The following is a 13843-nucleotide window of genomic DNA, read 5'->3' as shown; positions in this document are numbered from 1 at the left end:
GTGTAAAGTTGTAAAGCTCAGTTCTTATTCTTCGGAATTTAACTAATTGCAAAATATTATGACTTTTTTTCCTCAAAATTCTCAGATATTTTTCCACTCCGTCACTAAAACTAAAAACCCAATAAGAAAATAAGACGCCCACCAGTTCCTTTGATGACCAAACAGTCAGTTATTGTTTACAAAATGAAAATGAGCAGAAGCTTAGATTTCATTTCAGTTTTTTTTGTTGATGCTAAGATAATCAGAAGATCCTGAGGACAAACGTTGCTTTAAAGCCCCATTCGGACCGGATTTTTCAGCTGAACGTATCCTGTCATTTCACGGTGGTTAAAATGAAGTCAGTTAAATTACAGAGGAGTGTTTATAATCCTTTCTGAATGGGGCTTTTATCAAGGATTTTTATGTAGAATTTCTTTAATGGTGGTTATTTTGTTGTGTGAGCAGCTCAGACGTCGAGCTCGAAGCTCCAGGATATCTTGGGTTCAAGGAACAAAACACAACTTTAGATACCTTGACAAACTAATTACTGTGGGGGAAAAGTTCCTTGAACGGCTCCTGGAGTTTTCAGCCTGCTGTATTTAATCAGGAATGTGTTGATAATAAGCTGTGTGTGTGTGTGTGGTGTGTGAATGTCGAGTGTGTTTGTACGCCTGCCGTTGTGCAAACTTTCTGTTTGTTCATTTCAGCCCGACTCTCCTGCTTCTCTCTCTCTCCCAGTCAAAGTCAGTGTCACTCTCCCGGTTTGGTTTAGTGCCTTTTCTCTCAGACACTCTGAAATAAAAACAGTAATACCTCTGGAAAGCCGCTGCTGTCCGTGGAGTCTGTTACACACACGCACACACCAGGTCAAAGGTCAGGTGAGATGCAGCACACACACACTCACAGTGTAAACCCTGTGGATTATTTTGAGATTAACTCAGGTTGTGTGTGTTGTTTGGAGATGGCAGATTTTGACAAACAAAACACGCATTTGGCCAGCTTATTAACACGTTAAATTACTTTTCAGATGTAAAGTTCAGAAAGACTGAGGAGCATCACCTGAAAACACGAGACTGCAGAAATCTGCCCTCAGTTCATAAGAACATAAAAACTGACGCGTCACAGTAAACCAGCACAGCAAAGTCTCATTTTTTAAACTTTTTCTTTAATTAAATCATCGTGTGATACTCTTCCACAGGCAGACTGGAGCACAGAGGTAATATGGACTTTATTTATTCAGTGTAATAAATGAATGCTAATGGAACAGCTTTAAATAATCTGTCATGACGTCACATTGATTTGTTATGTTCATTCAAGTCAGGTGTCAGACTCTAATCCTCACTTTTCTTAGTGTGCTTCGTGGAACAGGACCCAGGACAGTCATTAAGGGGGGTCAGACCCTGCTGGATCACCTTGATGTTTGGCACCCTTAGTGGAGCAGGTATGTGATCTGGAAAAAATTCTCCCAAAACCTTTAAATCAGAGTGTGTGTGTGTGTGTGTGTGTAGTCAGCTGTAAGACATCATGCAGATGATGTATGAAGTACTTATTGTCCTCCTGTCTCCTGTAGAGTCTTTGTGATCAGATGTCCAACACAGATAATACAGAGACTGTGTGTGTGTGTTGTGATGCTCCTGTGACCGATAACAGCCAACAGTTTTCTCTCCAGTGTCTTAGAAATCCGTCTCAGATCACAGTCTTCCACTCTTGTTGTTTTCAGCTGCCGTCAGCCTATCGTGGCCACACCCCCCACGCCAGCCCGGGCAGGATGAGAGCGACGAGGACGGAGGAGAACAGGTTGACCGCGTTGTTGTCCAGGATGGGTTTCCCACTGATCCGCTGGGTGGTGGCGGACTCGTAACCCACCACCTTCCCGATGCTGGAGTCGAAGCCTGCAGACAGACGGAGAGGAAAGCGATCAGGTTTGTGGTGTCTGACGGCAACATATTTTCATATATGAAAAGCTGGAAGCAGAGACTCTGACTGCTTTAAGTCCAGGTGTGATGACTTTCAGAGCTTGTAGATGTGAATAAAACTACGTCCAATTGGCTCAGCTCTCTTTTCCATTCTCACCTGAGTACTGCATGTTGGCCCCCAGGAAGGAGTCCAGCATCGATCCCAGCAGGCCGGCCACACCGCCGTACACTATGATTGGCCACTGGGGGTCCGCCAGGTGCAGGTCGCTCACAAACAGAAGCTGGGTCGCAAAGTAAGCCCCGCCCACTACCAGCCCGCCCAGGAAGCTGGCGACCAATCCGACAGGTGTAACTCCACCGTTCGTTCCTGGAGCGAGACAAAGCAGAAGAAGGAGAATCAGAGTGGATCCTGTGTTTCTTCTCTACATCTTCACAGCGTGAAAGGCAGCTTTTGTTTATGTCCAGGTCAGTCGACAGCATCACAGAAAACCCAATCACTGCTGCACATCAGAAACTTGAACCTGTGACCCTCACAGCATCGTTAGCATCTGTTCTCTCAGTCATGACAGCATCAGCAAACTCAAGTGCAGTGCTGAATCAGTGGAGCGCTCGGTTAAATACGTGGACATTTTAGCACAGCTGAAGGACGGAAATGAAGACGACTTGTTTAGTAATGAAGTGATTAGCCAGTTAATTAGTACCGACAGGAAGGACAATGATCTGCTTGTGACAAAATGACCACAAATATCAAATGTTTCCCAAGTGTGAACCTTTACAGCTGATTTCTGTTTTAGACCACATAAAATGGAAAACGTTGGGCTTCCGGGCTGAGAGTCAGTAAACACTCAGGGCTTTCAGCTAAACTGTGGTGGGAATTTGTCAGGATTTTCCAGCACTCACACACGGATTCAGCGCTGCACTTCTCTCTCGCTGTCAGACTGACAGATCAGAATCGTTTTTACTCCATGCTTTCTTCTTCATGGGCAAAACCTGCTGCCTACATCGCCACTGTCGCCAAGTGCTTGCTCAAGGGGGAATGTTGGGCTCTCTCTATTTACAATTTAATTAAAGGGTTTGGTCTAGACCTGCTCAAATTGGAAAGTGTCATGAGATAACTTTTGTCGTGAATTGGCGCTATATAAATAAACTGAATTGAATTGAATTGAATTGAATTAAATTACATTACCCACAATGCAACTTGACTGCCGACAGTTCAGTTGGCATTTTCCACTGGACTAACTTTGCTTCCTTCAGATGTGTCAATGTGAAGCAGGCTTCTTACCTGCTGGCACTTCCTTCCAGGTGGTGATGAGTCGAGGCTGCGATTGGCTGAGGACAGGCCCCACCTCTGACGCCCAGGTGTCCCCAGTGCTGCATGCCAGTGCTCCCAGCAGAGACAGGCACATCCAGGAGGCAGAGTACTGTTTCCCAAAGTCAATGGGGATCTCACCTGGACCCACCTGAAACACAGCCGCCATTTATAACCATCAGCTACAGGAAACGAACACGACTGTCGGTTTCATCTGCATGGAGAAGAAACTACTTTGATTATTGCCTGGAATTTTATTGTGATTTTGTGAAAAGCTTCCAATAAAGTTTGTGCATTTACCTCAATCATGTACAGCAATGCCAGCTCAGTGGGGACTCCCCCGTTACAGAAGACCTGAACCCAGTTCCTCTGGCCCCCTAACACAGAATTAAAACGCTGAAGTTTACATTCAAAACTATTTAAAACAACCACAAAACACAACCCCATGTCTCTCACCTTCTTTGTACTCTGGGTCTATTTTCTTCTTCTGTGCTCCTCCCCAGCGGGTCAGTCTGGAGGAGGTGATGAAGAAGGCCAGCAGAGTGGAGAAGAAGCTGTAGTTGGCCATCGTCAGCACAAATCCGACCAGCAGGGCTGAGAAAACAAATTTCACAAGAGAAGAAGAACAGAATCGTAGATGCTTCTGATGCTTATTCAGTTTCAGCTTCAGTCTTTGACAGCATGTGGGACAAACTGCTGGTCCCTGTGACTTGTGTCTTTCCATGATGTTGGCTGTGTGCAGTCGTTCTCAACCATCTTTAACTTGAACTGTTAAAAGCTGAGCGGTTGATCCTCTGTGAGCCTGCTGGATTTGGATCTGATTACGTTAACTTGTAACATCAAAATATCTGCAGAACACAGTGCCAGCCTTCCTCGTGTTAATACATCTAATGTTCTCACACTTTGTTTCACGACTGCTCAGAGAAGCAGCAGCCATGTGACGCCATCGACTCCTTTAAATCATTTTAAAGAATTTCCCCTCTGGAATAAATAAAGGGATTCTGATTCTGATTCTGATTCATTTCTACAGATATCCAATTGATTCGCTTTGGTGGTTTGGGCCACAAAGAAATTTTCTGTCCTGGTTGACTTCTCTCAGGGGTGGACATCCCCAAAAAATGAAAAAAACAAAGATTTGAGTCACATTTCAGACGTCATCAAATAAAAGTTGAAAGGACTTGACAGTGGGACTAAAATCAACTGTTAAAAAGGAAGGCTGATGAATGAAAAAAGCTCAGAGTAAAAATAACTTCAATGTCAAGTTAAAGGACAAATCTCTTGAGTAACTTGATGATCAACCGCATTGGCAGGCCGTTAACAGGCTGCGCAGGCCGAACTGAAGGGGAAAAATCACTGTTCAAATTTGTAAAGGTCAACTGACAAAAGTACTACCATACAAGTGTTATGTAAGTGTTGGTTAATTGACTAAAAGTGATTAAAGTGTGTCCATCGAATAAATGACAAAAATGAGAAATGCATTTAACTGGTTCACGGGCCACACACACTGGTCACACACAATGTGGTCACACACACGGGATGCTAACAAGGGTGACAGCTGGACTGGACAGCCGAGTCTGTACAGAACAATTTTTTGTGAGAAGAGAGAGAAGAGATGCTCCACTGTGTAACACCACTGAGTACACCGAGTGTTTCTGTAGTTTCAACAGAGTGAGACATCTGTCTTCTCTCTATTTCAATCACATCAGGTCAACATCTGGAGTCAAGTGAAGCTCACCTTGGACCTTTTGGATATAACATGTCATCACTTTATCATTTTGTCCTATTAGACATTTCGGTGTGTTACACCCAAATGTCCTGTTAGACATTTGGGTGTAACACACAGCTGAACTTGTGGGCACACACTCACCTCCCAGAGCTCCTGAGCGGTCCAGACTCTGTCTCTTCAGCGCTCTGATCGTCAGCACGAGAGGAACCAAGATGGAGAACAACCATCGCCATGGTGACACAGGCTGCAGTGTCCCTGTAACACACACAGGTGTAGTCAGACTACCAGCATGACTGCTTCACCTGAAAAGGCTCTCGAGGTTTTCCAAGTCTTGTGAATTTGTGATCAGCACAAAACTCCTTCAGTTTTTCAGTTGCATGAAGGACATCTTTGAGTCCTGATTCCTAACACTTGCTATAAGCTTCTCAAACATAAAACAAAACACCAACAGTCAATCTGGTTTGCTATGGTGACACATCTGCTGATTATTGCCTGTATGCTCAACTATGCTGACCTACTTCAAACATTTATTGACCTCATGCCCAACATGCCAATTACACTGATTGAACCATGACTGAAATTCAACCAAACACAAGGCCGAACTGTATAGACAGTGCCTCGTGACGAATTGTAGGAAATAAGTGAGAGTACACATGATGTGTTTGGGTTTATTTCTGAGGGAAAATGACACAAACTGAGCATGAAAGCTGACTTAAGAATTGATGGCAGCATTCAGAGAAGAGCACATGATCGTTGACTCATTTTCTATTTCGGGATAACTTTTTGGAATAATCTTGACAAATTTCTTTTAACTGGACGCACATGCACAGAAAGGCATCTTACACTGAAATCCAAACTTAGAAACCACTGAGAGAAAAAAGTTCTCCGACTCACCATAGTAGGTGCTGATGGTGAGCGAGATGAGCCAGAAGAAGAGGGAAAGTGCCAAAGTGGCACACAGCACAATCATATCAGTCATCATCGTGATGTATTCCTTCATCAGCACGTCCTCAGAGTCCATGCTGAGAGACGGTGCGAGCTGCAGGACAGGAGACACGGTCGGCATCAGTGCATGAGTGTGGACGTAAACATGATTACTACCATGCCGCACACGTCACACAGCTAAGGGTCTTTGTCATCGGTGAAAATAAAGCTAAGCAACACACGAGGAATTAAATTAAATTAATGTAAAATTGATTAATTAATGTAAAATTAATTCCATTAAACTGGATGAAAAATCAATTAGACTAACGACAAAATACTACAGCAGCAACGTTGACGAGGAGATACATACACAAGGTTAGCTAGCGACAGCTAGCAAAGGTGCCGCTGCGTCCCGTTGGCATGCAATGCGTTTAAGTATAGTTAATATTTTTAGAGATAACTTAAAATAATAATAATAATAAGCCAGTCCTTTATAACATCTGCTTTATGTAAGTGAACTCACCAGTCATCTCTGGAACCATCACGGATGACAAATACCGCTAACCTACAGCTAACGTCCAGTTTAAGCTAAATTTAACTTTATTTCCAGTTCAGACGAATGTATCTTTCTCTCTTCAAAAGCAGGCTAAAATAGGTTACTTTCCCCTAACAACTACGTTGACTAAAACAAGAATAATTTAGCAAGTAGCAAGCTAATAAAGCAAAATCCTGCATAGCTAAGGCACCGTGTTTAGCTTCAACACGGAGACGCTGCAGGGGAAATCAGCACCGAGACTTTTAGTTAACGGACCGACTTCCGCAAACAAACTCTGATCAGTTCTTAAAGGGGCAGTAACCTGAATTACGGTCGTGGTTACATGAACAGGTATCCCGTGCCGTGTTTTGGGGAAAATAATCGCTTTTCAAAGCTGCCGGGTGGGAACCGCTGTTGTTTCACGTTCTATACGTTGGTCTTTCATATGAGCCTCGGCCATGACAAAGAGGTCAGTCAGAGGTGAACATCTGCGACCTGTTGCAGCAGCCGCCGGTTCAAACTCAGCATGGTTACAACGTGAATTATTACTAAGTTGTGACTTAGCCTAACGGAAATAAAGCGCTTGCACCACTCATATAGCTTCAGTTACAACATAACGCTGTGTACTTCCACACGCTCCTGAGGTTGGTGTAAATCTTAAAGTGACACCGATGGTGAAACAGCAGTTTGTCTGCCAACACACAGCATCATTTTACATCACAGTACTCCAGCACAGACCTAACTTACTGATATGATTTTAATGCTACGATTTGCGACTGCGCACGGTAACCATGACGACAGAGATCTAGTTTGGATTGTTAATTGGCAGTCACTTGCCAGGGCGCAGACTTTACGCCCAAACCAGCCAGGTTAGCCAGTTAGCTGTTATCGATAAAATGGGCTGTAATGAACACTGCAGGAGGTCTTCAAACTAAATCTTATATATGCTTGAATTTCCCTCGGGATCAATAAAGTATCTATCTATCTATCTATCTATATACATATATATGTTTTATTTTTGTTGTATTTACAAAATTTAATATTCTTTAATGTGCAGCTCCTCCATCATTGCTATGATATGTGATGTGTGTACTGCTTGGTCTAACAGAGGCTGAAGGCCAGGAGGACACGAAATGTCTCTTTCAGACTGACTACTGGGAAAGCCATTGCTGGTCTTTCAGGATTCGGGGGAGTACATATGACAAAACCTCATCATCCTCAATGACGCTCCTGTGTTTCTGCTGGTAGGGATGATCACATGAGACCTGGTGTATTCCTGAATGCTGAGGAAGCAGAGGACAAACAGAGCTCTGTCTCAAACTGTCCATGTGAACACAGGCTCCGCTCTTTCGCAGAAATCCTTCAGCAGAACCATCTCATCAGATCCTCAGTTTTTCACTGTGTGCTCTTGTTGTGTTTTTGGGATGGAAAAACAAAATGTAACAGAATGTTGATCAGTTACACATTTCCCTCCGTTGATCCATTATCTATGACCGCTTATGTATTGCAGGGTTGGGGTCCAAAATGCTGGGAATACACATGGATAACAGAGAATTTTTTTTATACAGACTTTTCAATCATTTTTCACAGTAAAAATATGTATTTTAACTGACATGAATTCAAGATAATAACACCCATTGATGGCCTAGAGGTTGGAGAAGCGGCTTGTGATTGGAAGGTCACTAGTTCGATTCCCCCACCAGAGGGGCAGGAAAAATTTGAGTGTGGTGTAGTGATTTAAGAGAAAAATGCCCCCCCCCATTAGCCGGCTGATGTGCCCTTGAGCAAGGCACTTAAACCCCAATATGCTCCCCGGGCACTTGATGCTGCCCACTGCTCCTGTGTGTTTCACTGCATGTAATTTGCCGGGTGTTGCAACTAAGGATGGGTCAAATGCAGAAGACGAATTCAGTGTGTGTATGTAAAAATATATATACTGTCAATAAAGCTGATTCTTCTTCTTCTTCAAAACATATGATTGTATGTGACTTTATGGGAAAATTAGCTGACTTCTCAGTTGATTTATGACCTCAGCAAACAGTTTTCTGATGAGTTTATGGTCTCAGTCACTAGTCCCAAGTCCTCTTCAATATACCATAAAATTTGTTATGTAAGTTATGCTCCTATTTAGAGATCTGGGAACCATAAACATTAGCGCAACACTTCATTCATTGACAAGTTGCTACCACACTGTGACCTCAGATAAAATCATCCTCCACGGCTCCACTTTCACTTGTCCTAGTATGGTCACTTCTGGCTCCAAAAAACCAACATGGTGATGGCCACAAAGCCAGACTCCAGGTTTCAAAATGGTTTTGACCAAATACCTCCAGCACTAAGGATGCTCTCATCAGCCTCAGCTGTCCCTTGTGCTTAGTGCTTATTATCAGATGTTAGCATGCTAACACTCAAAACTAATGCAGTGAACATGGTGAACATTATTCCCAGCATACTAGCCTTGTCACTATGAGCATGTTAGCATGCTAGCATTTCGCTTAAAGCACTAATGTGCCTAAGTAGAGTACGCCATCTTTTCGTCCCAAGATGGCAGAGAAGTCCTGACTCAAGCTACTTAGTTGCCTGTGATTGGCTTGTATTCCTGGTTGGGTTTTGGTATGAAGACTGGTACTAGTCAGGGTGAGGCTAAAAATGATAAAAATTCAAACCACAAGATTCAGCCCTGCTGTCACTCTCAGACTGAATGAGTTGTCTTTGATTGATTTAATTTTGGTTTCCATAAACACAAACCTAATTTTACATTTTTAATGTGCTAAAGCAGGCCAACATTCATCTGAGAAACACAGACAGACTTGCTTTTAGTGCATTAAGTCAAACTCTGATTATACATGTGTCTTCTATGGAGTCAAATTTAAATGTACTTTACTGATTAATTTTGGTTTTTAATGACAATAAATTCAACATTGTACTGGATTTTGTACCTGTGGTTAAGTTACGTCAGAGCTTGTTACACCTGTGCACCAACTTTTCGTCAATCTTTTTCTCAGTTCACACGCTGAAAGCAGCCACTGACTGAGACGTAAACAAACAACAAACTACTTACATCCAAAGTGAAATTCATTAAGCTGAGGTCACACACTGCAGACCTGACCAGCGTCTTGCTCAAGCAGTCCATGCTGATCAAACAACATTACTGAATAAAAAAATGAGCGGCATTTACTGAAATTACTGAAGTCCATGAAGACAGACAGAAGAGAGACAGAGGGACAGAGTGATGATGTCACCTACCGAGTAGGACGGCCTGGACGAGGACAAGAGCAAAGATGATTTGTGCTAATTCTGAAGGAGTTGACACTTTTTAAGTGGAGCAGAGATCCACCCCTGGACGGAGAGAGAGAGAGAGGGAGAGAGGGGTGAGAGAGGGGTGAGAGAGAGGGAGTTTTGATGCAACCTAAATAATCAACCATCAAATCTCATTCGTTTCTGTACGTTTTTGGGCACGTGGTGGTTCGACCTGATGGTTTTGCTGTATGAAAAGTCTGAACCAAAGTTCAAGGTGATAAATCAGACAGTTTCACCACAGATCAGTGATGACAGTCAGCTGGGGGGAACGTTAGGGGTTCACTTGTGCCACTGCATCACATGGAAAACATGTAGTGCTTAGCTGAAAACAGGAACTGCCAACAGTTTCAATAACTGATTAACACATGAAGATATGTAACAAGGAACAAGATTAAAGGAACCTTTAGACGATGCTTTTAGTTTTACAGGAATTTGACCATAAAATCCGCAATCCACAAAATAAAACTCCTGTAAATAACCTTTCATAATGGCATTGGCATCGGATAATATATGTGGTTTTTCACAGAAACTGCTGGCTCTCACAAATGAAGTCTCATTTGTGAGTGTGCACACCCACCAGAGCCAATCTGATTTCTCTTTCTGCTTATCAGTAGATGAATATTAAGCCACACTTAAGCAGAAATAATCTCAGTGGCTGCTCTGAAAAGTCACTGGACAAACCCAAAAATCCACAAATGTTCAGGGGGCTCGTATCCATACATGAATTTCAAAGTCAAACTTCAGAGTTGTGATCATAGGTGAAACATACAGCAGACCTCTGCTTTACGGTGAAAATGTATTATTGTTGAAATGTTACTTAAATTTGTGGGGAATTTCATGAAACTGTATTTTGGCAGGTTTGTAAATGTGTAAAGGAATCTGCAGATCTCTGAGATCTGAGATTACAGATTATTCTACACATTCACACACACAAACACACACACACTGGGATACAGTTTTTCTACCAACACATTTGCAAATTGCTCTGTCCATACTGCGATACTTCTGTCCAGGTTGCAAAGTTTGCCAAACGCAATCTATTTTTTGGTCCTCTTGCCTTTCCGTAGTGTTTTCATCCATTACAGTCAATATGGCGTCCAGTCGTTAGGCAGTTAGCTGAACACAGGAACATTTTAAAGAATTTTGTCATTTGAAGTACACACTGACGGTATTTACTGGCTTCCCTGTGGATGGATACGTCTTGAAAAAAATGTTAAGTTGTTATTTAAGTCGGTGGACGGTGTGTGTTTGTTTGGAGGGATGAGTCTTTCTTACGCAGACGTTGGCCTGTCGCTTTGCTAACGCGGTTAGCTAACAGCTCCGGGGGCAGCTGGTGAGTTTGCGGGAGCATCTCTGAGCCATGACGGAGGTGGAGGAGCTGCGGCCCGTTCCCCGGGAGCGGGCCATCCTGGAGAGCTTCTTCACGCAGCTCGGTATGTTTTCTTTCGACCGAGCCAAGGACTACGTGGAGAAGGAAAAGGACAACAGCAAGAGCGCCGGCGCCATCTGGGCCGCCCTGCTGGCCGCACTGGCTCACCTGGCCGCCGCGGAGAAGGCGTACCACAACATGACGTTCCTGGGACAGAAAATGGGTAACGTTGATGTATTTCCCGGGACCTGAAACAAACGATAGTCAAGGTCTGAACCCGCTTAGAGGTTTACTCCATACGAGTGAGTTTATATCCGTAGTGAAGTCCGGTTCTTTGGTTGCAAAAGTTTCTTACACATTATGATAAACGACCCTGTGTGAAGGCTACATAAAGACCGACTTGTCATTTTATTGATGGCATTGTTAAATATTAATATTGAAATAAAAGCTATGTAATTTGTTGTCGAGCTTTTTTATTTTATTTTATTTTAAGCCACATAACCAAACTAGGTTGTCTCCATATGAGAATTCGACTCACTGAGACACATTGACAGCTTTGTATTTCCAACACCAGATGGCGCTGTAGCACATGAAGTCTCTGAAAGGATCAACCATTTTCAGCTCATGGTGATCCACAGTAAAAGACAGATTTCCGTTTCTGAGCAGCAGTTTTCCTTTTCTTCTCTCCCTGCAGGAGGCCAGTCCTTCTTCAGCCGCAAAGATTCCATCCGAACCATCTACACCTCCCTGTACAACGAGCTCAGGAAGGTGGTGACGATGGGGCGCCACAGTCAGCCGGGCTCCGCCTCCTACCTGGAGGACCTCCTGTCGCACCTGTCAGAGCAGCTCTGCCACTTCACCCAGGCCCGCATGGAAATGGCCGACCTGTATGAGAAAATGCACTCACTGGGCAGCCAGAAGAACATCAACTCAGAGGAGCTGGTCACAACGCTGGAGGCCGTCCTGCATAAATACAGCACCAAGTGTGTATACAGAGACTTCTTCCATCACTGATATCTGGTTTTCCCTGATTTAAAAAGAAATTCGTGAGATAGAAGATAGAAACCTGTGAAGGAGAGGGTGACATATTGAGGTTGGGGGAGAAAAAGTTTCTGCTTAATCCTGCAAGCACAGGATTCCACCTTTTCCCCAGAGACACGTCAGCAAAAATGTGTCTCACGACTGCAGCAGGAAAGACAAAGTGCACAGTCGAGCTGTGGGCTGAGCTGCAGCAGCGTGACACACCACACATCACCAGGTTCACCGTGCACCGAAGGGTGAAGGTGATGTTCTCATCCGCAGACCTGGACCCCAGAGACTGTGTGTGTGTGTGTGTGTGTGTGCGCGCGCAGCCTGAGCTCACACTTCAATCCAAACCTCACGTTGAATGTATACTCATGTTGAATGACAAAAACACAGCCGCTTTCAGGTCACTACAAATTAGGTCGGCTGCTGTCTTTGCATTTGCTTGCTTGTCTTCCTGTTTAATCACTAGCCTCCTCTTCCTCCCCGAGGTTCCACCACCCCATCCTGGGCCGTGTGGAGGAGGGCTTCCAGACGGAGGTAGACGTGGTGACCCAGTTACTGCGCTGCCAGGCCCAGGTTTCAGAGTGGAGTTTCCTGCCAGCTCTGCTCAGCCTGCACGGCGCCAATTCCAAGCTCACCGCCTGGGGTCAGCTGTTCCAGCGGCAGAAAGAGACGCGCAAGCATCTGTTTGGAGGTCAGTCCCAGAAGGCAGTGCAGCCTCCGCACCTGTACATGTGGCTGCAGCGCTTCCAGGCGATGCTCCTCGCCAAGTTCAGCTTCTACTTCCATGAAGCCCTGAGCCGGCAGACGGCCCCGGCCGACATGAGAGCTCTGACCGCGCGCACCACGCCGGACTACCACGGCAAGATCTGCTCCTTCATCCGCAAGCACGACGTCAGCAACGTGTCTCTGGTGTTCGACAACCGCGGCTCAGAAAGCTTCCAGGGCCACGGCTACCACCACCCACACTCGTACCGGGAGGCACCGAAGGGCGTGGAGCAGTTCCCCGCCGTGGTGTCCCTGCCGTCGGGAGAGCGGCCGCTCACGCACTGGCCGAACGTCATCATGATGATGGGGGACCGCGCTGCTGAGCTCAACACCCTGGATAAGGTGGTGCATTTCTATGACGATAAAGTCCAGAGCACCTACTACCTCACGCGGCCCGAGCCGCACTTCACTCTGGTGGTTATCTTTGATGGCAGGAAGTCGGAGAAGGATCTGCACATCGCCGCCTTCCTGCAGGAGATCTCCGGCTCACTGCGAAACTCCAAACCCTTCAGCACCCTCAAACCTGGATCAAAGGGCTGAGCTGCAAGGTGGCAGCATACAAAGCTGGTGCTCTGACAGGCAAAAGATGGAGATGATGATGAACTTCAAGTTATTTCTTACAGGGAGGCTTAAATTTCACATCTTCTTTTCTGTGGTCCAAACAGCAGTCGTTTATGTTGCCAAAAATGTTACAGACCAAAGAGACTCGGCAATTTGACTCTCTGACTCTCAGGCCATGACAGGAGGACGGCAGTGTGCTGCCACAGCTTTGTTAGTGTAAGATTTAAAATATGGATTTTAATTATTTCCCCTCAATTAATGTTTTAATATGTTGTTTTTATTTTTATTAGCCAGTATTTACTGTGCTCAAGACATTTTGAATAAAGTATTGAGATGATCCTGCTTCATTTGCTTCAGAATAAATGTCTCCATTAATGAAAGATTAAGTGATTATTATTTTTATCATCCATTTATCCACCGATACACAGAA

At 44.5% G+C, this 13843-nt stretch overlaps 3 protein-coding genes and 1 long non-coding RNA gene across 9 annotated transcripts in view; 3 read left to right on the top strand and 1 right to left on the bottom strand.

Annotated features, from left to right (window-relative positions):
• The window catches only part of LOC124053607 (RAB3A interacting protein (rabin3)), a 20929-nt gene extending 20128 nt beyond the window's left edge, over positions 1-801 (top strand). For all 5 annotated transcript variants that reach the window (XM_046378922.1, XM_046378920.1, XM_046378917.1 and 2 more), the window contains one exon: positions 1-801. This exon is cut by the window's left edge and continues 618 nt beyond it. The gene's annotated coding sequence lies outside the window, so the exon portion shown is untranslated.
• A 162-nt stretch (positions 802-963) lies between these two features.
• tmem19 (transmembrane protein 19) lies at positions 964-9747 on the bottom strand. Of its 2 annotated transcripts, none has more exons than XM_046378926.1 (8): positions 9636-9747; positions 5825-5969; positions 5072-5185; positions 3661-3798; positions 3505-3581; positions 3178-3355; positions 2053-2262; positions 964-1871 (listed from the first exon to the last, which is right to left on the bottom strand). In XM_046378926.1, exons 2-8 carry the CDS (start codon positions 5949-5951, stop codon positions 1711-1713), a joined length of 1005 nt encoding a protein of 334 aa, XP_046234882.1. In that variant the 5' UTR covers positions 5952-5969; positions 9636-9747; the 3' UTR covers positions 964-1710. The 2 variants fall into 2 exon arrangements, with proteins under 2 accessions (XP_046234882.1, XP_046234881.1); XM_046378925.1 differs by lacking the exon at positions 9636-9747 and adding an exon at positions 6378-6670.
• On the top strand, positions 1761-3509 carry LOC124053611. Its single transcript, XR_006842192.1, has 3 exons — positions 1761-1901; positions 2078-2360; positions 3198-3509. It is a non-coding gene; the product is annotated as an uncharacterized LOC124053611 (long non-coding RNA).
• A 997-nt stretch (positions 9748-10744) lies between the features above and the next one.
• On the top strand, positions 10745-13799 carry kics2 (KICSTOR subunit 2). Its single transcript, XM_046378923.1, has 3 exons — positions 10745-11281; positions 11753-12041; positions 12573-13799. The coding sequence occupies exons 1-3, from the start codon at positions 11050-11052 to the stop codon at positions 13390-13392; spliced, it is 1341 nt and encodes a 446-aa protein (XP_046234879.1). The 5' UTR covers positions 10745-11049; the 3' UTR covers positions 13393-13799.
• Positions 13800-13843: the final 44 nt, after the last annotated feature.

This window comes from Scatophagus argus, chromosome 22 (assembly GCF_020382885.2).
Source record: "Scatophagus argus isolate fScaArg1 chromosome 22, fScaArg1.pri, whole genome shotgun sequence".
In the NCBI taxonomy this organism is placed as follows: domain Eukaryota; kingdom Metazoa; phylum Chordata; class Actinopteri; family Scatophagidae; genus Scatophagus; species Scatophagus argus.
Note: the sequence above shows the minus strand (reverse complement) of the source record. Positions and strands in the feature narration are given on the sequence as shown.

What these genes read in the sequence shown, in the direction of transcription:
- tmem19 (XM_046378926.1), bottom strand. Translation starts at nt 5,951, where the DNA reads ATGGACTCTGAGGACGTGCTGATGAAGGAATACATCACGATGATGACT. An exon ending in CATTGCTGTACATGATTGAG is followed by an intron (nt 3,356 to 3,504) that starts GTAAATGCACAA and finishes GCTGTGTTTCAG; the next exon opens with GTGGGTCCAGGTGAGATCCC. An exon ending in GGCCAACATGCAGTACTCAG is followed by an intron (nt 1,872 to 2,052) that starts GTGAGAATGGAA and finishes GTCTGTCTGCAG; the next exon opens with GCTTCGACTCCAGCATCGGG.
- kics2 (XM_046378923.1), top strand. Translation starts at nt 11,050, where the DNA reads ATGACGGAGGTGGAGGAGCTGCGGCCCGTTCCCCGGGAGCGGGCCATC. An exon ending in GTTCCTGGGACAGAAAATGG is followed by an intron (nt 11,282 to 11,752) that starts GTAACGTTGATG and finishes CTCTCCCTGCAG; the next exon opens with GAGGCCAGTCCTTCTTCAGC. An exon ending in CTGCATAAATACAGCACCAA is followed by an intron (nt 12,042 to 12,572) that starts GTGTGTATACAG and finishes TTCCTCCCCGAG; the next exon opens with GTTCCACCACCCCATCCTGG.